We start from the raw sequence: 25,586 nt of genomic DNA, 5'->3' as shown, positions 1-25,586 counted from the left end.
TAGTTTATCATAGTGTCATATATATATATATATATATATATATATATATATATATATATATATATAAAATAAAAATAATTTTTAAAGCTATTAAACAATGATCCAAGCAATTCAAGGAGGAAGGATTTGACCTAAAGGGAAAAAAACGCAACTTTTTTTGAAAAAATGATTGCACATAAATGATTGAAGTGTAACTCATGACTCTATACATAGGGACAGAACCCACACTCTGTCTTTTACGTATCATATATTCACATTGCACACCTTTTAAAACTGGCTGCAGAAATACGTTTATGGTTTTAGAAAGGCACAAACTTCGAGGAAACAAATGAAGCCAAATTCATTTTCTATCAAATAAATACATCCAAATTATCCATTGGGAAGGGAGGTGCATATGTGAAAAAATGATTGAATTTCATGCCTCTTATTACAAATAATTCCTTTCTAAATATGTGGTATAACCAAAGAAATACTGAGACTGATGAAAACTATTCCACATATTCTCCATCACACAACTGTGAAAATAAGTTTCATTACTTTATAGTTAAGCCATATAAAATTTCAAATAGGAAAAATGGAATGTTTTATCAACTAAAACTCCCAATCTAGCTACTGGCATTTAATGAATCATGTGCAGAGTTCATTGGCATCTAGGATAGTAACTTCAGAAAAGCTTTCACAAATTCCAAGCTAACTGGCTTTAACATGGTCATTTTTACTTTTCCGTTAGTGGGAATAGCTCTCAAAATTCATTAATTTTTAAGCATTTACACACAGCTCAAGCCCCATTTTCCCAAAAGTTCTTTCTTGGCCCCATTTTCCCTCCAAAGACAATGCCTATCCTATCAGAAATCGGTAAAAGGGAACATGTATCAAAAATAACTATAAAGCTTTGTAGTCCTAAACATTTTCTTTTTTTCCACATTTCTTTTTCAGGACTCTTTTTCTTAATGTTTATCTCAAAAAAAAAAAAAAAAAAAAAAGATGTGCCAGTGAAGCTTCTAGGAAATTTGAAGAAAAATGATGTCCTAATGAATTTGGAAAAAATAAGTTTTTATTAATTAAACTCTTTTTTGGAACTATAGGATTTTTCTTTCTTTTTTTGCCAGGCAATCAGGGTTAAATGACTTGCCCATGGTCACACATCTAATAAGTGTCAAATGTCTGAGACCAGATTTGAACTCTGATCTTCCTGCCTCCAAGGTTGCTGCTCTAACCACTGCACTGATGAGATGCTCCACCATAGGCTTTTAATGCCTATAAAGTTTTTCTTGCCTTTCAGATTCACTAAATTATTAGCAAAATAAATTATTTTATATGTTTTATGTCACCACACATTATTTAAAATGCTGGGCAGATTCACTATTATGTTATATAAACCAGAATTTAGTAGACTAGAACAATGTGTTATGAATAATGAGGATGCACTTATTCATGATCTTTTAGCAACTTATCTATTAGTAACTAGATCCTCAATTTTTACATGTAGAAAGAGGTAGATGTAAGGTAAAGTTTCAATTATCTATCAAATTGGGGAAAATGGCTTAATTTTGAAAAGCTAAAGTAACTTAAATAGAGAAGTGCTAACAAACCCCTAAATTTAATCCTATTCCTTTCTCAAAAATAGAAATTTAAAATTTGAGAAATTATGAGTAAAAGTAGGGAGTGAACCATCCCTCAGGGAATACACTGATCACAGACTATTGTTTAAATATAGAAAATATTGTGGTTAAAAATTTCTTAAGTTATCACATTTTGACAAAACTGTTAATATTAAGTAATACTTTAACATATCACGTGTGTGTCAATAGAAAACTTACCAGCCTAAACTAAACAATATTAATTTTTATGTGGTGAAAAATAATAAATTTTATGGAAGAACATGAGCACTGAGGAGCCAGAATACTTTTTTTTTTTTTTTGCTTAATATATTCTGACTTAAGTAAGACAATTCCTTGCAAGAAGAGATTGAGTTTGTTTGGAAGGTTTGTGCATTTAACATTTTCTGTCATTAAGAAAATGTGAAATGACCCTGAGATAAGACTATAAATTTGTCCAGTCTTTTGATTCAGGTGCTACCAACAATGCATGCAAAAATAATTTCTATTTCGCCTTTAGCCTATCATACCTAAATGGATTACAGCTAATCTGACTAATTTTGCATTCTATGCTCTCTTAATGGTCACAGCAAAGGCATCTCAAGGCACTGGCCTGCATGCTTTGCATATTTGTACTATAAAAAATTCATTATAGGAAGGATCTTTTCTATTTACAATAGGCATGGGGACTTTCTAATGGTCTTAACTCAGTCTTTAATACTATTCAGAGCAAGAGATTTTTTTACAGCCAGTTTTTCCCCCCATAATAGTAGCCAAGGAAGTTTGTTGTACATGCATGCTCTAGTTTCCTCCTAGAAAATAAGGCATTTTTGTTCTTGGATGATTATTTCAGAGCAGTCTTCCTCCCTCTCCCCAATATATGTGAACTTGCAACCTTTTTTCAAATTGTACAGTCACATTAGATCTTATACACTTACAGAGAAATTTGGTTACAAATGTTATTCACCAAACACACACTTTTTAGTTTAAAATAACAGAGTTTCCAACCCTTTGCATATACTGGCAATTGCTTAAGAAAACAGTGCAACTATAAAGTAGCAAGAAACTTTCACACACAAAAAATAGTATATAAAAAGTGGCAGGTTAGTCATTTTTGATAGTAAAAGACTCTGTCATGTTCCATCTTTGGTTCCTAATTATGATTTGACAAGTTTGAAGCCTTGTCCTGTGTCCAGCACAGCAGGAAGAAACCACCTCATTTTTAACCTTTTCAAGCACCTAAAACAAGCTTTGCAGATCCAGAAAAGGTTTAGGCCACAAAGCCAGTTTGCCAAATGCACTAGAGGGTATGTAACACGAGGAAAGTATAACATCCAGTGCTTGGCAACATCACTTCCTGTTGGCAAATGCAAAGTATAGTCACTCCATCTTTTGGATACACCATATACTGCTTTCACAGCACGCCCCTTTTCGGCCCAGTTGATGTTGCTGTTAGCATTACAGTTGTATTCTACCCAGTCTCTTGTAAAGTCACCAAGCTGTGCAGGGTCAGCTTCTTCAAGGTCCACTATCTTGGTCATCTCGGCTCCCTGCACTGCAATATATTGATCATTAATTTTCCTCACTTCTTTAACCCACGGGATTGAGTTCTCACTATCTAGTACAATAATAAGTCGGGAACAGAAAGAACCATTCTTTTCTCTCCACCATTCCAAAAGTGTGTCAAGTTGCAATGTGTCTCCACCTACAAAAAAAGTGAAAAATCAACAGTAAGATGTCTGAAGATATCTGGATTAAGGAAACTGAGGTGGAGATTTTAGGAATGGTCTGTGATAGGACTAATATTTGCCAGCATTTCCCTGATGAAACTTCTTTCCCCTCTACCCACAACACTGGGTATACCCAGGTGCCTCTTTCCACAGATGTTAGATATAGCTTTTGAATTTCTACAAAAGATGACAAATCCACAAAAGGAATTTGACTGGTTCTGGTTCCCCCATCACAGCTTTTTGGTCACCTAAAGCTATATAAAGTCCCAATTGTAGTAGCTGAGGAGCCTCTGACTTAGTGGTTTTCTGAAGACCATATTCACAATATTCCTCACCATATTTCCCACACTAATGACCATAAGTATTTTCATATGGAAGATGGTGAGGCATCCAGAAAAGCTAAATGCTACTATGTGTTATGTTAAAGTGAAAGAAAACAGTTCAAGATTTGCAGGTTCATTCTGGAATATAATAAAAAGGGATGGTGTTAAAGCTGCTTCCGACAAGGTCACACAATTAATTAGTGGCATTACTGAAATTAAAGTCCAGTACCTTTGCAATTATTATCATGGTGCTAGTCATTTTATTTATGTTTCAGATTAATAAGCTCCAAATTCTTGGAATTAAATATACAGTCTAAAACTTAAAGATCTCCTTTATAGCAGACATTTAAAAAACCAGATATGATTTAGTTAAAAAACAAAAGTTATCCTATTTGCATTAAAAGAAGATTTAATGAGATAGTCAAGAAACTTGTTTTATAAATTTGAATATGACTTATTTTAAAAGGATGTTTATTTATGAGAAAATTATTATGAGAAAAATGATTTTCTAATTAATAACCAATTTCATATACAGGACCAAAATATCCTAATTTTTGCTTTTTTTCCATTAAAATCCCAGTCTCACAAGGACATTCCTCACCTTGTCCCTCAATTCACCGAAACCAGACCAGCTTTCTGTCATTAAGTAAAATGTGAAATGACCCTGAGATAAGACTATATCTTAATGGTCTTATGTAGGTGCAATTTTTGCCATAACTGTACCACTGTTCAAATAGGACTGGGTGGACAATCACTTTTTTTGTAGAGGCAGAATGATCTGAGAGTGATGACATGATCAAATATATGTTTCCCAGTGCCTTATTAGAAAAAACCCACCTTTCACTCAGAGTGAACTATTACTCTCAGGGATACCCCTCTTCCAAAGGTATTTAAATATTCCATGACTTTCATGAAGGATCTTTGGTTATGAGAGACCACTGACCTCAATTTAGTTATTATTTGCTATCTAATAAGCTAATTATTAATTACCCAGAAACTGTCTCAGGCTTTTCATTTGTACAGTTTAATAAGGAAGATCAATTATACTGAACTTAACAAATATATTATTTTCATCTGTCCTGAGTTTTGATGGATAAGGACTGAAAGATTTAATTTTTTACTAGAGGTACTATGAATGGTTTTTATTTTTTAAATGTTTCTAGTCCAGAAGAATAGAAGATAACTACACAAATGTTCCAAGGACATCTAAAATAGGGGTGTCAAATCCACGGGTAGCCACCTCTCAGCCACTGCTGAGAGAAGAACCAGATTAAAATTGGGAAATATTTAACAAAATAAATATACAATACAGAGAATGTTAATACCGAACATTCCAGGCATCCTGTCCTTGTGGAGAAAACGGAGAATTGTAGACTAGGAAATATTAAAATCAGAATATTCTGATTTTCTAATTCTAAATCTACAGGGATTCTTAAATATAGTTTAGTGGCCTGTTTCTATTTGAGTTTGATATCACTAGTGTAAGGTATTTAATTCTCAGTGTTTGCTGTGTGGTTTCATAATTATCCTTCATTTAAACTGGTATATAAGAAATAAGCCAAATATTAAACTCAGGAAAGCAATGGTCTGAGTTTTTTCCTTATTTCTCCATTATTCCTTCCAGGTAGCTAGATGTTGGTAAAAGAAAGTCAAAAAATATATTGATTTATCTCCTTATGCCAATAATGCTTACACTAAGTGGAGTTAATACTATTGCTTGGAAATGCTTCAATTTGGGATGCCCTGATTTTTATCACCCCCAAAGGCAATATTTCAAGTATTTTTCTCTTTCAGTTCAATACAACAGATGATCACTGATGATGTATTTGCATTTTCAGTTAAAAGGTTGATATCATCTAATAAGAAATTCCCTTTATTTAACTCATATCTCTTCATACTTCAAAACTTTTCAATATCTTTATCCCCTCTCTTTTTTCCCTACAAATGAGATGGTCCCTATTCCTTGCCAAAGTGAATTCAATTATGTTTTTCCTTAATTCAATTAATTCTCATTTCTTTCAGAAACTTGTTCTAGCAATTAAGTCATTCAAATAAAAAAGGTAATTTTGATCTCAACAAGTATGAGAAACTTGGGATGAGATCTATCATCAGAACATGTCTCAAGATAAGGAAGAGAAAATGCAGAGAAGATACAATTTTAAAGAAAGTATACATGCATATGAAAATCCAGGAAACAGAGGAGAAATGCATGTTTGACAGTATTTGGATAAAGATTAATGGAGAGAAATAAGAATGGTACTGTTATCAGGGATGGGAAAGTTGGGAATCAAATTGGGAGAATATAAAAAGAAATAACTCATCACCTAAAAAACCCTAAAACTTTAAAAGGATATGTACAGAAGAACAGTAGATCCAGAGTCAGCCTCAGATTCAGAAAGACCAGGGTCTACATCTGGCCTTTGACATATTTTTTGACATAAAACTTGCTGTTAAGCACCATATTATATTCAGTGATAAAAATATTAAACGGTATGGTTATCAATTTGCAAATGATAAAGATGGGAAGGTTAGGTAATATTCTGGATGATCAAAATAAGATAAAAAGATCCTTAGAGGTTAGAAAATTGGGCTGAATTTCATAAGTTGAAATTTAATAGGGGAAAATGTAAAGTTTTATACTTGGGTCCAAGAAATTCGCAAGTAAAAAAAAGGGGAGCCAAAGCTAAAAAATCAGTTTAAATGAAAAAAAAAAAATCTAAGGGTTTGTCAGGAATCAAAAGTTTAAGTCTGACAGAAAAGCTAATTTGATCTTGAACTATATTAAGAGACATAGCTTCTGTGAATTGGAATATAATGATAGTCCTGCTATCTTCTTCTCTGGTCAGACTATAGCTGCTAGTTAGCCAATCAACAAGCAGAACTAGAACTGAGCTATATACTGGAGGTACAAAGAAAAGCCAAAACATACACTGTCTGTGTCCTCAAAGAACTCAAATTCTATTATGGAAGACAACATGTAAAAAGCTATTTACATATGATATAAAGGGAATAGATGAAAGTTAATCTTCAATATTGTGTTCCTTCCTAGGCACCACATTTTAGGAAGAACTTTAACAAGCTGAAGATGTAAGGAGGAAAGGAATTAGGAAGGTGATGCTTATGCTATGTAGGAGCTAGTTGAAGAAAACGGGCATGTAGATGGAAGAAGAGAAGGCTCAGGAAAGACATGTCTGATGTCTTTAAGGATTTCACATGGAAAAGAGCTTATTAGACTTTGTTTCTCATTTGGCTTTAGAAGGCAGAAAACTAAAGAAGAAAGCATTTTTAGTTGATTCCAGAAAAAGTTTTCAAATAATAAGAGCTATCTCAAAAAGAATGGTTGCCTTGAATGGAAATCAGTTCTCCCTTCTCTTCCCCACACTGAAAGTCTGCAAATTGTAGAAGGATATCTTCTTGTTAGATATATTATAGTGAGAATTTTTTTTTTCTTATGGATTAAGTCAAACAGCTACTTAGACTCCTTCCAATTCCAAAAAATCTATAATCTATTTCATTTGTACTTTTAAACCTTTTTCCATAAAAATACTTGGGACTCAACAATCTTGAAAAATCTATCCCAAGAAAAAGACTGTTCATATTTGAGTGGAAGATATTGTGCTGTTACCTTCATTAAAAATTATTTTTGGGTCTCACTGTAGCATGAGATGAGCCTGGGTTTTAAAAGGTAATGCCAGTGGAGCATAAGCTTTGACAGTTCAACCAAACTGGAAAAATAAAGGTCTATTCACATCTGTTGTTTGATGACTAGCCTCAGTAAATAAATTCAAAAAGATTCATTGTGAAGTTGGCCCACAGGATGATGAATTTTTTGGTCCCAGTCAATCTCAAAAGACTATCTGCTACTACATTAAAGAGGAGTTGTGAACTGTAAGACAGGGTTCCCATACCAGTAGTTAACTTCCCTCAAGTAGAGAAATGTAATGGGCTGAAGCTCTTGAGTCATTGCACTGAGGTCCCAAGCACTTGAGGCTAATTAGCAATTGGACAATACTCTTATTAATATATGCTTGGAGAAAGAACGGCCCCACCCACTCTCTGTCCAAATTTGATGTATTGTATAAGAGATTGCATAGAGGATTTGGGGGGTGGAGTCGTGAGAGCCACAGGCACTGCTGGCCAGATTAGTGTAGCGATTGCTCTCACTTCTTATAGCCATTCCCCTTCACCTCTGCAAAAAATAAAGATCAAGGATTTTCCCTTATTCTGACTCCAGTTGATTTTAATATACTCTGGGTGCTAAATGCAATCATCACAGAGAAATATCACAAATTTTTAATTTCAGCAACTAATATAATTAGCTCAAAAAGCATTTAATTTCATCTTCAAAGACTCTCACTAATACTAATATATTTTAAGCTCACCCTTGAATAACCAACATTTTATATGGATTTGCAGTAAACCTACTGATGCCACATTTATTCTCTTTTTTCACTCAACAGCTGTATTCTTTATATTTTCGCTAATAACTTCTCAGAGCACAATAATTTAAGGTTAATAATAATATCTGTATATATAATATGTAAACATATTATATATGTAATATGAAATGTATTATAATATATAATTAGTAATAATAATAATAGCTGCTCCATCTAAAATACCTTGTTGGTCTTTTTCCTCTCTTGAATCTTACTATAAACTTTCTTAATTTACAAGCATTTCATAACAACATCTACCATTAAAGATGAACTATATACTGTTATTTTATTGAAATAGAGAAAACAGATGATTTAGAAACTGAATACTATCTCATGCTCCAAAGAAAAGATGTTTTAAATAGGTGCAACTAGATCAACATTCTTAATGACTAAAAATACCTGGACTTAACTATATGTTATCAACAGGCTTAAAAGTAAGAAAATGTTTTTATATTTATCTCTCTCAGACAATAATTCAAAGAAAACATTCTAAACTCTCATAAGTCATGGGATGGGATTCACTCAAATGTCATTAAGGTGGCTTCCAACTTCAAAATTCTTGAGGTTGTATATATCCACAAATATGTTTCTTATTTTATATTTTCAAGTTGCCTAACATTATCAGAAAATTGTATCATTTTAAGAGCCGGGAGGGATATTACAGGTTAAATCCAACCTCCTCATATGATAGCTAAATGGAGGAACCTAAAGGTTAACTCATTTATTCAGTTAGTGACAGAGAAAGGGCTAGAATCCCTGATTCCTTATTTGTGCAAGATAATATTCTTTCAACTATGCTACTCTTTCTGAATCAAAACTGAATATTTTTTCACTGACATCTTTGAAATAAATAAATGACAAAATGAAGTACTAAAAAAACTTCTGTTCTTACAATTCACAAAGACCTTGAAATGCTTTATTTGTAGAAGGTAGACAGCTTTTTAAAAATACTCTGTAGTATTAATGCTGAAAATCTATGTATTTTTTAAAAAATCAAATCACTGGGTTTAAAATAGTAAGATTCTTTCCCTTTAAACTGCTATGATTCTCTTCTTTAATTCAGAAGACTTTTTTCTAATAGCAATTTAAGTTATTCCTAGTAAACAGATTTCATATGACCAAGAATAGGTATGCTCAGTGTGTGGATAATAACTAAGAGGAAGCTACAGGTCTATATTGATAGAAATATTTTCAACATTTAAAAAATCTAACATGGATTACCTGCCAGAGCCCATTCTCCTGTACCATGAGTGTGACCACTGTAATATAAAACATAAGTGTCATGTCTGGGTCCATCTGTAGTCCGAAGTTCAAGGAAAGCTTTGAGCTTGGAATGCAGAGTATCCAAAGAAAATCCACTTGTGGAATAGTCACAGCCATATGTTTCAATCATGTGATATGCAAAAAAACGTTGAATAGCATTAAGCATGCCAGTAGACCTCAAATTCAACTCCTGAACATGATCTGGAGGAAGAAGTGTTGGTTGACCATCAGGACTATAGAAAAAACAAATAAACAGAAGAATAAATTAAATTGGAAGGATGCTAAAGATCATATGAGCCAGATGTTCTTAACATTTTTATGTCATGGACTCCATTCGGCAGGATGATAAGGTCTAAGGTTCCCCTCTAAGTATAATACTTTTAAATGCACAAAATAAAATATATAGGAAATCAATTATATTGAAATGTAGTTATTAAAAAAAAAAACTATTAAGCCCAAGTTCATAGGTTCCACATTAAGAACCCTAGATCTAAGCCAACCCTTTTATAAAAAAGTGTTAATTCTTAAAAAAATAAAAATTTTTAAAAATCTCCTTATTGCTCTCCTAAAATTAAGTTTTCAGAGTAGAAAAGAGAATTCCAAGCAACCAAGAGGTTCTTTTACATTACTAATGTAATTCAGTATTTTAAAAATACCAATGTGAAAGATACTATTGAAATAAAGAAGAAATAATGGCAGCCACTGCTTTATGCTGGGAAAATCAAAATATGAATTCCAAAACTTCTCTGGAACAATATTCTCTAGAAACACTGCTGTCTTTAGCACCTCATTTGAATTGTAGGCAAAAAGAAATTGTTAGTAATATTTTTTTGAAAAAAAGATTGTTTTGCTACATATTTTAAGGTAAAATTCATTTAAAAATTGAGTGGGGGTCAATAAAGAAAAAGGACATCTAAATGTCAAGTTAAAATCTCAAAATAAAAATTAATGAACACTTCAATTATCTATTTAATAATCCTTTATAAAGATCTATTTTAAATGTGAAAATTAACTTCAAACTTAAATTTAAAGAGAGGGATATATTTGAAAATGAAGGTGATACAAAAGATGGTTACATTTTTTTATTTCAAAGTCAATGTAGAAGCTGCAAGCCATATTTCCAAACAGAGTAACAAGTTCAAGAAAATATTACTGTGAAAGAAAAGCATAACACAGTGAGCAATAAATGAACCAAAAGTAAAGGCATTTATTTATCCTAATAGATATATAATATGTAAGACATCCTTAAAAGTGAAATAAGCTTAATTTATTTAAGAACTCTTAAACTCAATTTAGGAGATCACTCTTCATGACTAAATCAAAAAGATTTAAGATCTCAAAAAATAATGATGAATTTACTTGAATCTAGATCTCATACTTATAAACTGACAAAAAGGAAAATGACAAAGGTTGGAGGAGCCATGGGAAAACAAGCATGGTGATACTCTGTTGGTAGAACTGATAATGTCACTATGGGGAAATCAATTTGAAACAATGAAGAAAAAGTTAATCTTACTAGGTCAACACCCTAAAGTGATAAAACAAAGAGGAAAAAGTTCCATATGTAAAAAATATTTACAATTAGGCAATTAGCATTTACTAAACACCACTTTATTTTTTAATCTTTTTATCTTCAAAACATGTGCATAGATAATTTTTAACATTCGCTCTAGCAATACTTGGTGTTCCAATTTTTTTTCCCTTTCCTTTCTTCTCACCCCCTCCCCTAGAGGGTAAGCAATAAAACATAGGTTAAACATGTGCATTTCTTCTGTACACATTTCCACAATTATGCTGCATAAGAAAAATCAGACCAAAAAGTTAAAAATGAGAGAAAATAAAATGCAAACAACAACAACAACAAGAAGATGAAAATACTACATTATGATCCATACTCAGTCCCCACAGATCTCTCTCTGGACGCATCTGGCTTTCTCCATCACAAGACCATTAGAACTGGCCTAATCATCTTGCTGTTAAGAAGAGCCGTGTCTATCAGAATTGATTACCATATAATTTTATTGCTGTGTATAATGTTCTCTTGGTTCTATTCATTTCACTTAGCATCAGTTCATGTAAATCTCTCCAGGTCTCTGCTCATGTTTTCTTTTAGAATAATAATATTCCATAACATTCACGTATCATAACTTACTCAGCCATTTTCCAAATGATGGGCATCTACTCAGTTTCTAGTTTTCTTATGCTACAAAGAGGGCTGCCACAAACATTTTTGCACATGTGGGTCCCTTTCCCTCCTTTAAGATCTCTTTGGGATACAGGCCAAGTAGAAACATTGCTGTATCAAAGGGTGAGCACAATTTGGTAGCCCTTTGGGCATAACTCCAAATTGCTCTCCAGAATGGTTGGATCAGTTCACAACTCCACCTACAATATAGTAATATCCCAGTTTTCCCGTATCTCCTCCAATATACATTATCTTTCCTGTATCTTAGTTGATCTGAGAAACTAAACATCACTTTAAAATGGTGGAAAAAACAATATATTTGAAGTCTAATATCCTGGACTCAAATCCTACCTGGGATCACTTGCTATGTGAATGAACTTGGATAAGTAATTTCAACTTTCTGGTCCTCAGAGACTCCTCACTTGTAAAACAAGGGGTCTGTATTATATGATTCCTGAGGTCCCTTTGGTCAGGATGTGGCTCAGTGATAGAATGCTGGGCCTAGAGTCAGAAAGTTCAGAATTCAAATCTGATCTCACATACTTATTAGCTGTATGACCCTGGGCAGGTGACTTAACTCTGACTAAAACCGAAGAAGGAAATGGCAAACCACTGCAGTATTTTTGCTAAGAAAACTCCAGGGACAATTGGTCCACAGTCATGAAGAGACACAACTGAACAGCAACAAGATCCCTCTAAATTTATTATCCTGGGATTTTTATCTTTTTGCTACCTTTTGAATCTTTCTTCTCTATTCTGTATGTTATTACTATAGTACATAATTCTTTATTACCTCTTGTCTAGACACTGCTCAGTGGCTTCAAACTTCTTAGCCTGACGTTTAAAATTTTTTTTATAATTAAATGCCATTCTACCTTTCCAAGCTTTATTTTGTACATTGAAGTCAAACAAGGCAATTTGCCAATCTCTACTGGCTCCACATTTCCCCTATTTTTTTCATCTTAGCCTCATACTGTTAATAATGTCCTCCTACTTCTTCTTGATCTCTACCAATTGAAATCCCATTCAACTGTTATTGTTTAGCTCAAATGCCTTCTTGCATCTGGAGGCTCACCCCCATCATAAGGACCTGTATCTCATGGACCTCATTGTAACACTCTGTGCCTCTCTTAAGTACTTATGTATTATTTTGTCTACTATAACAGTCAAAGACTCTGAACCTAAGAACTTTGGAAAATAACAATGCTTCCAGTCCAGTGTTCTCAAACATCCTGGGAAGCAAAGCCTGGGGAAATGCAGCTTAACAATTTCTACTGCAATTGTTCCAGTCATAAGCTATTGAAAACACAGAAACAAATTTTTTTTTGCCAAAGTCCTTGGTATTATTAAATGGTTCACTATTGAACAATGATATGACTTTATCAATGGGACTGTTGAAGAAGAGACATTTCTGTACTTCGCCACTATGTGGTTAAAAACCATGAAGTTTTTCCATCTGACCTGCAGCTGAAACCTTCCATATGGGCTATTTCTTTCATTGAACATGAGTTCCCGGAGAATAAGGATTGTTTTATTTTTCCATTTGTATTACCAGCACTTAGAAGAATTCTTCCGATGTTGTACTCTGCACGTTAATGCTTTATTCATATTTTTATACCTATCACATTTTTTTCTATTAGACTATAAACTCTTTGAACAATGTACTTAATAAACAGTGGCAATGGAAAAATCACTAGTTGTAAAATCAAGGAACCTCAGTTGTCTTATCTGTAAAATGAGGCACTTGTACTAGAGGATCTCAAAAATCCCTTTGAATTCTAAAACTAAGACCCTCAGATCCCATGAAATGAAAATGGCTATAAATACATCCCACGGCTATTAGGACATATCATCAACATCATAGATAATTGATTAATATTAAAACTCTTTAACTAAGAAATTATTTTATAATGAATTCTCAGACAAATTATTAAACTTTTCCACAATTGGTGCCCAAAGTATTTAAATAAATCAAAGGTTCTTAACCTGGAGTCCATGAATGTTAGACATTTTTGATAATTGTATTTCAACATAACTATTTGCTTTATGTATTTAAAAACATAATTTTAAAAAGTCCATATGCTTCATTAAAAATTAGCTAAGAAGTCCATGACCAAAAAAAATTATAAATTCCTGAAATAAACAATTTAAAATGTTTTGAATACGCCATGCTTATTTAGAGCAAGCCTTTTTTTTTGTAATTTTTTTATCCTAAAAATAAAAATACAATGTTCACATTTTTAATATTTTTAATATAATGCTTATAGTTGTAAAAAATATTAACCAAAATTGATTTAAACTGTGTATATATAGTAAAACAACTCCCATTCAAATCTCATTTTACTTGCTATTTGGAAACTTGTGTGATATTGGGGAAATCAATTAATATACCTAGGCCTCAATGCCTCATATAATGAATGATCTAGATTAAATCTTCTTTAAAATCCCTTCTGTTTCTAATTTTTTAATTCATATTTTTTAATATAATGCTTATAGTTGTAAAAAATATTAACCAAAATTGATTTAAACTCAATATGTGGTTACAAACATTCTAGTAATAGTACTGAATCACCATACCTGCAGAAGTTGGTTGGAATTACAACTGCATATCCAACACATGTTCCTCCTAAACAATTACCCAGTTCATGAAAGAGCCCATGAGCCATGGATTCCAATGGTAAAACAATAAGAAACATGCTCAAGAAGATTCCATTTGTTGGCTAGATAAAACAAAAAGATCATTTATCAAAATGTTTTTCACATTTCAATTAAACAAACTATCTCACATCTCTAAACAAAAACCACCAAAGCCTTTTAGACCTTTTCAACCTAGAACCTTCATTTAAATTCTAACTCCATTTAAATTCTAACTCTAATAGCTGTGTGACCTAGAATAAGTCAATCACTAGATAGAATAAGTTAGCTCACTGGGCTTCAGTTTTCTCATTTATAAGAGAAGAACTGGACCAGAAATTTATAATATAATATCTTTGCAAAGATGTAAGTCCTGTGCTGATAAATCCAGTGTGAGGAAAAATTATCTTGTATATATAGGACTGGTAGATTCTCCAAACTGCCTAGAAACAGCCATTTCATCTGAAAAATGAAAAGGGTAGATTGGAGAGCCTCTGAGATCTTTTCAAACTATCAGTTTATCCAATAATCTTTGAATTTCTTGGATAGTACACATACCTTGATAATTATAGACTTGATAGAAACATTTATATTTAAAGGCTCTCTAAAAAGACATTACTCTCATGAAAATTTTTGTGAAATTTCTAAATAATTCCTATCATTACAGGAAAATTTTAGCTGCTGTAGCATGGAAAATGTATACTCACTCTTCAATGCATTTTCAGATAGACTAAGTCACACATTAAGGCATATATATCCAAAGGGGGTAGGGGGCGAGGGATGACATAACAGTAACTTTAGAAAATAAATCACTTTATAGTAACCCTGAATATCAGAATAATCTTAGATATGGAAAAGCAGGGAAAAGAATCCAGGATAGCTGTCTTTTTTATTTCAAAATTTACTCATAATTTTTTTTTTCTAGTTCAAGGGAAAACATAGAAAGTATTCAGCCCTTGCCTATGTGTTGTATACTCATGAATGCTATCTTTGGAACTGAGATTACAAGACAAACACAATAAGCACATAGAATATGAAGTCAAGAGGATCTGGATTCAAGTTACTGCTCTGGTACTTCTCACTTAATCACATGATCTTGGACAAGGGATATTAAATCTCTGTGCTCCAATTAAAATGAGGAAAGTATAATAAAGGTCCCTAACAAGACTTAAATCTATTATTCAATGGAATATGGACTGTCCCTCTTGCTGAACTGACAGCAAAATTGAAAGAATGAGTACTGTGTATATATATAGTAAAACATTCAAATCTCATTTTACTTGCTATTTGGAAAGTTGTGTGATATTGGGGAAATCAATTAATATACCTAGGCTTCAATTACTCATATAATGAATGATCTCGATTAAATCTTCTTTAAAATCCCTTCTGTTTCTAAGTCTATGATCCTACAAAGTACCATCAAAATCCCCCTTTTTGGGAGAGGTGGGGCTGAAGCAATTGGGGTTAAGTGACTTACCCAGGGTCACACAGTCAGAACATGTTAAATGCCTGAGGTCACATTTGAACTCAGGTCCTCCTGAGTTCAAGACTGGTACTTTATCTATTATGCCATTTAACTGCCTCATTTTTCCTATTTTATTTAATCACCTAATTTCCATAAAAAAATATTATGACTATTGATGTCTCTATTTCATAGAAAAGACCTCCCCAACCCCATATTCCCTAATTTAAATTTTTTTAAAATAAATTTTTAAAAGTATATGCATGTGCATACCTGAGATAAATCTAAGTACTCATTTTTAATGAGTGTAGGCATGTAACACTGTTTTTACTTTCCTAATCCTAATAAATACTTATGGGTTAACAACACAGCTACTACTACGTAATGTAACAGCTGCAATAAACAAAATACATTACACATATGTATACATATATGGATGGATACATGTTTTCGTATGCATGTATATAAAATGAAATTGAGGTAAACTGTAGACTTTTGCAATTCAAAAATATGAAGTCATTCATAATATATATCTATGAACTATAGAACTGAATCTGTAGGTCACTCAAATGAGATGGCTAATTAAATAATTTAAAATTCCAATTTAAGTGTTAACTGATTAAAGCATCTAATATTTAACACAATTCTAGCAAATACAAGAATACATCCTACAACAGTACAGAACAAAAAATATTATTTCAGTAGTCAATTGTTCACAATTTTAGATAACTGTGTATATTACCTTGATTGGCAATGAAATAGCTGATTTTAACAGCCTTAAAAATGAAACTTAATGTAGAGTTTCCAATATCTTTTTTAAATGTTGTACATTAAGACAGTACTAAAGTATGATTTCTATATATATGTATCTGATTTATTTTACAAAGTGAGAAAACAGTGCTCTAGAAAAAGAAAAAAATTTCTTTTTCCCAGGTTTCTTAAGAAGAGATGAGTTACAGACCTGTGGAAGAGGGAGGAATTTATGACCAAAGAAGAACTAGAGATCACTATTGACCACAAAATAGAAAATTTTGATTATATCAAATTGAAAAGTTTTTGTACAAACAAAACAATGCAGACAAGATTAGAAGGGAAACAATAAACTGGGAAAACATTTTTACAATCAAAGGTTCTGATAAAGGCCTCATTTCCAAAATATATAGAGAATTGACTCTAATTTATAAGAAATCAAACCATTCTCCAATTGATAAATGGTCAAAGGATATGAACAGACAATTCTCAGATGAAGAAATTGAAACTATTTATAGACATATGAAAATAATCTCCAAATCATTATTAATCAAAGAAATGCAAATTAAGACAACTCTGAGATACCACTACACACCTGTCAGATTGGCTAGAGTGACAGGGAAAGATAATGTGGAATGTTGGAGGGGATGCAGGAAAAATGGGACACTGATACATTGTTGGTGGAATTGTGAACACATCCAGCCATTCTGGAGAGCAATTTGGAACTATGCTCAAAAAGTTATCAAACTGTGCATACCCTTTGATCCAGCAGTGTTTCTACTGGGCTTATATCCCAAAGAAATACTAAAGAAGGGAAAGGGACCTGTATGTGCCAAAATGTTTGTGACAGCCCTGTTTGTAGTGGCTAGAAGCTGGAAAATGAATGGATGCCCATCAATTGGAGAATGGTTGAGTAAATTGTGGTATATGAATGTTGTGGAATATTATTGTTCTGTAAGGAATGACCAGCAGGACAATTCAGAGAGGACTGGCGAGACTTGCATGAACTGATGCTACATGAAATGAGCAGAACCAGGAGATCACTATATACCTCAACAATGATACTGTTTGAGGATTATTCTAATGGAAGTGGATCTCTTCGATAAAGAAAGCTAACTCAGTTTCAATTGATCAAGAATGGACAGAAGCAGCTACACCCAAAGAAAGAACACTGGGAAATGAATATAAACTGCTTGCATTTTTGTTTTTCTTCCCGGGTTATTTATACCTTCTGAATTCAATTCTCCCTGTGCAACAAGAAAACTGTTCAGTTCTGCACACATATATTGTATCTAGGATATACTGTAACCTATTCAACATGTAAAGGACTGCTTGCCATCTGGGGGAGGGGGTGGAGGGAGGGAAGGGAAAAATCGGAACAGAAGTGAATGCAAGGGATAATGTTGTAAAAAATTACCCTGGCATGGGTTCTATCAATAAAAAGTTATTAAAAAAAAAAAGAAGAAGAAGAAGAGATGAGTTAAAAGTTCATCAGTTTTGAAAAGTCATTTGCCACATTGAAGCACATTGTTTTAAAAACAATGGAAAATTAGACAAAAACATGTCTAAAAAAAAATTATTTAATGAGAAACAGTAAATGATCATTAGATTATTTCTGAGTTAGTAAGCCAGAAATGCTACCATACATTCTATTAAGATAAAACAAACAAGTCAAAGAGAGGATAGCTTGGCACTACCTAAGTATTCAAAGACTCCATGGTCATATCCTTAGTTGAACAGATGGCAAACACATCTAGGAGGAGCCAAGATGGATTAAGGTTATTTCATCTGTTTGTTCATTTTCAGAAAGCCTGAATATTACTGGTATATAAAGCACTGAGTCACAGCCTTAGCCTAGAATTCATCTGTGACCTTATTATGCCTATTTTATTTTAAGTAACTACTCTATTGTCACAGACAAGACAGAGAAGTGGGTGATAAAGATGAGAAGAATTATCTCTGCATGTTTTTTCTCTAGAATTAGCCTTTCATTTGAGTCAGTCCACTATAAATCTCCAGAACATATCTGAGTTACTGGCACACATTGAGTGAAAAAGTAGATAATGAGCTATCTTACATCTGTACATAATGACCTTTGTCTAAATATGGGCAGTATGTGTTAGTACTTTATTTAGAAATTCTTAAGGCTATTATATTTAATTCATCTTTCTATTTTTTCCTTCTAGCATAAATCCCTATACAGTATGCAAAGCAGTTAGCAGGGATCTTATAAATCAAACTGATATTTACTAGAAGAATTGCTAATTTCGAGCCTACAAAATGAATCATCAAAAGGCTTTGAAAATAAATTGAATTCAAGAATCCTAGAACTGAACAAGACCTTAAAAAGTTCATTTAGTTCAGTCTCCTTTAACTTGACAAATCTTCTCTATCACATCCCTGATAAGTAGCTATCCAGGCTCAGTCAAAAAACCTCTAGCAATAATACTTTTTAAATTCTTACAAATTTTAATGTTATACTAATTAAGCTACAAAGGTGATAACTTTTAAAAGTTAGCTAAAATGATAACAAAATTCATTGGAGGGACAAAAAAATCTAGTATCTCAAAGAAAGTAAGGGGGGGAAGAATGAAAGGGAATACAGTATTTGAATACCTCAAATTATATTACATAGCAGCAATCATCAAAACTTCTTGGTACTGGTAAAAAAAAAATAGACAAGTAGATCAGTGAATAGACTAATAAGCAAGAATTAGAAATACATGAACTGTCTGATAAATCTCAAAGCAAAAATTCCTTAAGGAAGAGCTCTTTATTCAATAACTGCTGGGAAAACTGGAAATAATTTACAGCATATATTACAGCAAGTTCAAAATGCATAAGACATATATCAAAATATTTATAATAATACTTTCGATATTAACAGACTTCTAAACAAAGTAGCTATTCAAGGATTGAAGAAAATCAAATTCCTTCCTGATTATGATTGAATATTGTGTGCATCAATTTTTTTTTTTAAAGGCTAGTATGAAGAATTCAGAAGCAGAATCAGGAAAACAACATATACAATGTAAACAGAAAAAAAAACATCACAGGAAGTGATCCCAAGAGAAGAGTTGAGAAAACTAGTTTCTGAACTCTACTGCAGATGTGATGGACTTTAGATAAGAATAGTGTGCATACATCTAACATGATTGACATATATATTCATTATTTTGGTGAGCTTTTATTTTGTCAATCTTTAAATTTTTTTCATTCAAGGGATAACTTTATGGGGAAAGATTTGTTTGGTAATGAATGGAATGTAAAAAGTTAATAAGTATAAGATAAATTTTATGAAAAAAAAAAGAAAGAAAAAGAAGAAAAGAAAACATTAAGTGACAGGGTTTCACTTGTAAACAATCTATTTCACTTCCATCTAGCTCTAATTGCTTATAAGTTCTCTACTTAACACCTTCAATTTATTCCTAATTTTGCTGCCTGGACACAACCAGAACAAGTCTCCTTCCCACCTCCACATAACAGTCTTTCAAATATTAAAAACTTAACATCTTCCCTCTAAGTTCAAGAAAATGTATTCCAAAGTATAAACCTGACATCAGCATTTTAGAGTGTTTCCAAGTATACCCTAAAAAGAGGTCATCTTCCCACTATCTCTCTCAAGGAGATTCTTGAGCAAATTCAGTTCTTTGACAAGGATTGGATTTCTTATTTGGGGAGTACTTGTTAACTCAAAGATATACCTTCTGTTCTAAAACTGATGCAGTCTCTTTGACAAGGTGTGTATTTGTCTTGGGAATTTCAGATCTTAGTTCAAGATAAAGTAAATGGAGCAGAAGCTCTTTCAAGGGTACATGCACTATTTATCTACCTATCTAACTATATATATTTCCATTTCATCTCTAGAAACCTAAGATTCTGCAATTTGAAATCAACTCACAAACTCACCATGACTATCCCCAGGTAATTCCCCCCATCCCCAACTTTTCAGTTCTTTTTACATGTTCTTTCCTCATGTAGAGTGTGAACTCCTCAAGGACAAGGACTGTCTCATCGTGCCTTCCTTTTTATCCCTAGCTTAGCATATCACCTAGTACTTGTTAGATGCTTAATATTTATTGACTCTCCCATAGTGTAAACTCTTTAACCTAGTGATACTACTACCAGTTTATATCTTTAAAAGATCAAAGAAACAAGGACAAGACCTATATATTTTCACTATAAATATTTTATAGTGAAATAACTGGAAACAAAGGGGATGCCCACTAATTAAGGAATGGCTGAACAAATTATGGTATATTAATGTAATAGACAGTTACTGAACTATAAGAAATGGTGAAAGGGACAAATTCAGATAAAACAGTATATACATGAACTGATTCAGAGTTAAGTACTTCAAACCAGTAAAACCATTTACATGACAACATTTTATTTAAGTTAAAATTATTTTTTATTTTGTGGATTTCTTATTTTTTTCTAATTTTTAAGAATAGTATTTTATTTTTCCAAATACATGCAAAGATAGTTTTCAACAATCACCTTTGCAAACCTTGTATTCCAAATTTTTCTATCTTGCTCCCTCCCCAAGCAATCAATAGATTTTTTTTTTTTTTGGGGGGGCAGAAAATGTTTCCTTCTTTTTTTTTTTTTTTTTTAATTTTTATTGAATAATTACTTTATATTGACAGAATCCATGCCAGGGTAATTTTTTTACAACATTATCCCTTGCACTCGTTTCTGTTCCAATTTTTCCCCTCCCTCCCTCCACCGCCTCCCCTAGATGGCAAGCAGTCCTATATATGTTGGATATGAAGCAATCAATAGATTAAAAAGTGCAGTTCTTCTAAACATATTGCCATTTATCCTGCTACATAAGAAAAATCAGATATGACAATATTTTAAAGGAAGAAGTAAATAAAGTTAAGAAGCTACTTAAGTACCACAATCAACACTTGTCCAATTATGACTATGAAAAACTGATGAGTAATCATATTTCCCTTCTTATCAGAGAAATTGAGAACTAGAGATGCATGAAACAGTTTCAAATATAGCCAATGGATTGGATTTGTTTTGCATAACTATACTTTTTTGTTATAAAAAGATTTGAGGTGAGGAAAGGGCAGAGTTGAAGTAACTGCGAATAGTGATAGTGATACTGTAAAAGGAAATAAAAGTGTCATTGAATCATTAAAAATGCATATTAAAAAGCACAGAAAAGTTCAGAAAGGGATATAAACAAGAAGGCAATATCGGAATTAACATATTAAATGTGAAATATATAAAAAGAATAAGGTACAGGGTTTTATCTTTTCTTGAATAAAGGAAATTTTAAGGACATTTATACATTTTAAAATTTTTTGTTCATTCAAAAAGTCTTATTATTGTTTCTGAATAAAATTTTGGTTTTTTTTTTCTTTAGGAGTAGGGGCAATGATAATAGTTCACATTTATGTTGTATTTTAAGGTTGACAAAGCACTTCCCTCACAATAATTATGATAGGTATTTTAGTGAATTGGGTCATACTGATGTGGGGAAAGATTCCTTTCTAGATTCCCACCCTCTCCTAGTTAATAATGTAAATTGTCCTTTAACTCACAAATCCTAGTCCCTTTGAATTCCAATAGAAGATCTGACCTGGTCCCAGCCCCACCCAGATCTGAGCCAACTTGGGGGCTACAACCAAAAGCCCCTTGAGCTAAGTCTCCTATTATAAAAAAGCCATGCTGGGAACCCCTCTTTGCAAAGATTCCAAACATGGCTACCATGTGAGGACCCTCTGTCCACTGGATCCTTTGTCCAGTGCCCTCTTTAGCTCTATCTTCACCTAATAATAAACCTCTTTTATCAATCTAGCTCTCCGGGCCAATAAATGCTTTTATTGGGAACTCGAGCCGCTACTAGACCGCATTTACCGCTATATCCTTGCGCTGAAACCCTAATTTCATTTAGGTACCCCAAATCTAGACCTCAACAATACTAAATAAAACACATTACATCCTGTCTGCATGGCCTCTGAAAGGAGAACAGGAACTTTGAAAAAACAAATGTATTCCCTTTTGACCATTGTTAGAATGGCTATCTGAAAGGGAAACAAATTGTCTTATCACAGTTATTCCACTAAAATCATGATGTTTACACCAGACCAAATGTAGATCAAGAAATACAAAAAGAAACTAGAGTTAAGTAACAATCTTCAATTCAAGAATTGAAGAAGAAAAAAAAATAGCTAGACACACAATGGGCAACAAAAAAGAAGTCTCCTCAAAGTGAATACCAACATGACCAGAGATGAGACATATCTGTGTAGCTTATGAAACTTTGTGCCTGAGAACACTTAAGAGTAAAGGGCTCCCTTAAGAAGGATATGGGGTACACAGAAAGAAGATGCCTCAAGAAATGGGCTACATGTTTCTAACCAGTATCATGTCTCAGAGATCAAGCCAGCATAGACCAGCCCAGGAACTTTGAGGTCATAACTACTCGATCTTCAGCTGCCAAAGAGGGTCTTATCAAGCCAAATGAACTTTAAACATCCAGGGGAAATAACTCTAGGAAATAGAGGTGAGTAAAAGAATCCAGAAGACTGAGTGTGAGGCCAAACAGTACCACTCAAGACCACAGAAGAAAGAAGCACAATCTGGCCCTGGCACAAAGAAAAAAATATTGCAAATCCAACTCTGCTACAAGTGAGAGCAATAGGGGAAAAAAGTATTCCGAACATGAATCCCTTAAAGAGCTAAAATATAACATTAAAAAGGAGAAATATAAAAAACTGACCTGGAAATTAGGCCAAGGAGATATATTTAAGAATCACCAAATCCTTTGAAAACCATGAAGAAAAAAACAAGCCTGAAAAATACATTTTAATATATTATAAACTAATAAACTGCCAGATTTATTAGAACCTGAAGACAAAGATATAAAGAATCCATCTATTATCTCTTAAAAGGAACTCCATCCAAACAGAAAAATCCCAGGAATGTTATAACCAAAATCCAGAGAGCTTTCATGTCACAGAAAAAGTACTGTAATTATCCAAACAAATTGCATCCAAAATGTGAAACCTGGCAAATTCTATTAGTTTATTAGAAAATGGAAATAACTACTAAGATACAAAAGAACAGTATAAACAGAATTAACCAAACTTTTACAAATAAATAACAGATCTAAATTGCTGATGAGATCAAGCCAACATAATAAAAATGATAAAACTACCTCCATTAGTTTATTTATTCAATGCCCTGTCAATCAAACTGATGTAATAGGAACTGTGTCTCCCTGATCTTGGTGGAGGGTGGCCCACCTGGCCTGGGGAAATTCCTAAAAATGATCCCCACCTACCTAAATCTCCCAGCTCTCAGAAAGCTACCAGATTCCCACAGGAAACTTCTACTTCCCAACAGATCTGGGAATCATTTTGGTCTGGGAAATGATTTGGAAATTAGTCCCTAATCACTCCCTACCCCCAAACCACAGAAAGCTTAAAAACAAACAAACAAGATTTTGTTTTCAAACCTTTGTTATCTTCCTAATCAAGAAGCAACCGGCTGATGGAAATAGTTTCTCAATGAAAATAAACCCATTTTTGCCAAAACCCTAGCTTGGAGACTGGGACTGTGAATTCTTTAGCAAAAACCTGTTACTATGGAACCCCCATTGCTGTTAAGGTATTTTTCACCCCTCAATAAAACTACTGAAGAACTACTTTATAAAGCTAGAAAAAAAAAAAATAACAAAACTCATCTGGAGGGAAAAAAAAGATCAAGAATAGTAAGGAAATTGGGGGGGGGGGGAGGGATTAGTAGTACCACGTATTAAACTACAAAGTTCTAATCATCAAAACAATTTGGTTGTTTTTCATTCATTTTCAGTCATGTTGGACTCTTCATGACCTCATTTGGGATTTTCTTGGCAAAGATACCGGAGCGGTTTGCCATTCCCTTCTCCAGCTCACTTGCTGAGGGTGTTCAAATATACTAAATGTTTAAGGCCAGTTTAAACTCATAAAAATGAGTTTCCTGATTCTTCACCTGGGACTCTATCCATTGCACCATCTAACTATTTTTAAATATTTGGTAATGCATAAGAAAAAGAGTGATCACTCAATAATAAGGATTAGGTATGCATTAGAGAAAAGCCAATGAACACAGTATCTTATTATTTGAAAAGCAAGATCTCAGCTATTGGAATAAGAACTTACTATTTGACAAAAATTGCAAATAAGTCTAGCAGAAACTAGGTATAAACCAGCATTTCATACAATATACAATGATGAGCTCAAAATGGGTAAACGATACAGACATAAAGAGGGGTGTCTTACCTGCTATATCTATGGGTAGGGAAAGAGTCCATGACCAAACAATGAAGAGGGGATCCCCGAACTTGGAAAAGTTCCCCCGGAACTTGAAGGAGAAAATCTTTGACTCTGTCTCAATAAGAGATTTTGCCCCATGTCTTTTTTTCTTAAATGAATTTAAGTTTCAACTGCTTGAGGGGGGACTGATACAGTTGTGATCCCTTTAAGATTCCTTTCTGATTTCCAGCCCTTCCTAGTTGATGTAATTATCAATCAAGGACCTTTGGATTCACAAATCCTGGTCCCTTTGAATTCCAACAGAAGATGCAGACCTATCCCAGCCCCATCTGACCTGAGCCAACTTGGGGCTACACCCACAGGTCCCTCTAGTTAAATCTTCCATTATAAAAGGGGCCAAGCTGAGATTCCCTCTTTGCAGAGAGGTCCCAACATGCCAGCCTTACGCCTGGCATGTCAGGACCCTTTGTCCATCGGAACCCTATTTCCGGTGCCCTTCTTATCTCTACCTTAGCCTATTTCCTTAACTATACTTTAACCTTACTTCCAAACCTCAAAATAAGCCTCTTTTTTCAATCTAGCTTTTAGGGCCTATAATGCTTTTATTGGGGACTTGTGCCACCACTAGACCTTATTTAGCTCAGTATCCTTGCGCTGAATGCATTGGGGTTGCAGGAGAGCTCTATTTGACTCCCTGTACCCCGAACCTGCCACTAGACCTCAATTAAACCCTAATTTCATTTAGATACTCCATATCTATACCTCATCAACAAGAGATGGAAAGGTTTGTAGAAGGTAAAATGGATAACTGATAACAAATCTGAAAAGCTTTGTAATTTTTGTAGCTAAAATGAGAAGAAAACCAGGAAATTAGGAAGGGGAAATTTTTGCAAAAATGTTCTCTGATAGTAGTCATGTTTCTTAAT

The 25,586-nt window shown here is 33.2% G+C and overlaps 1 protein-coding gene across 2 annotated transcripts in view; it reads right to left on the bottom strand.

Annotated features, from left to right (window-relative positions):
* Nucleotides 1-281: 281 nt before the first annotated feature.
* TMEM168 (transmembrane protein 168) overlaps nt 282-25,586 on the bottom strand; it is a 62,500-nt gene continuing 37,195 nt past the window's right edge. For both annotated transcript variants that reach the window (XM_051962754.1, XM_051962755.1), the window contains exons 3-5: nt 14,116-14,258; nt 9,312-9,586; nt 282-3,303 (exon numbers count right to left, since the gene is read on the bottom strand). In XM_051962754.1, the coding sequence (XP_051818714.1) occupies nt 2,756-3,303; nt 9,312-9,586; nt 14,116-14,258 (966 nt within the window). In that variant the 3' untranslated portion in view covers nt 282-2,755. The remainder of the gene's footprint in view (nt 3,304-9,311; nt 9,587-14,115; nt 14,259-25,586) is intronic.

The sequence above is a fragment of the Antechinus flavipes genome, chromosome 5 (genome assembly GCF_016432865.1).
Source record: "Antechinus flavipes isolate AdamAnt ecotype Samford, QLD, Australia chromosome 5, AdamAnt_v2, whole genome shotgun sequence".
NCBI lineage: Eukaryota > Metazoa > Chordata > Mammalia > Dasyuromorphia > Dasyuridae > Antechinus > Antechinus flavipes.
The sequence above is the reverse complement of the archived record's forward strand: the minus strand, read 5'-3'. Positions and strand labels throughout refer to the sequence as shown.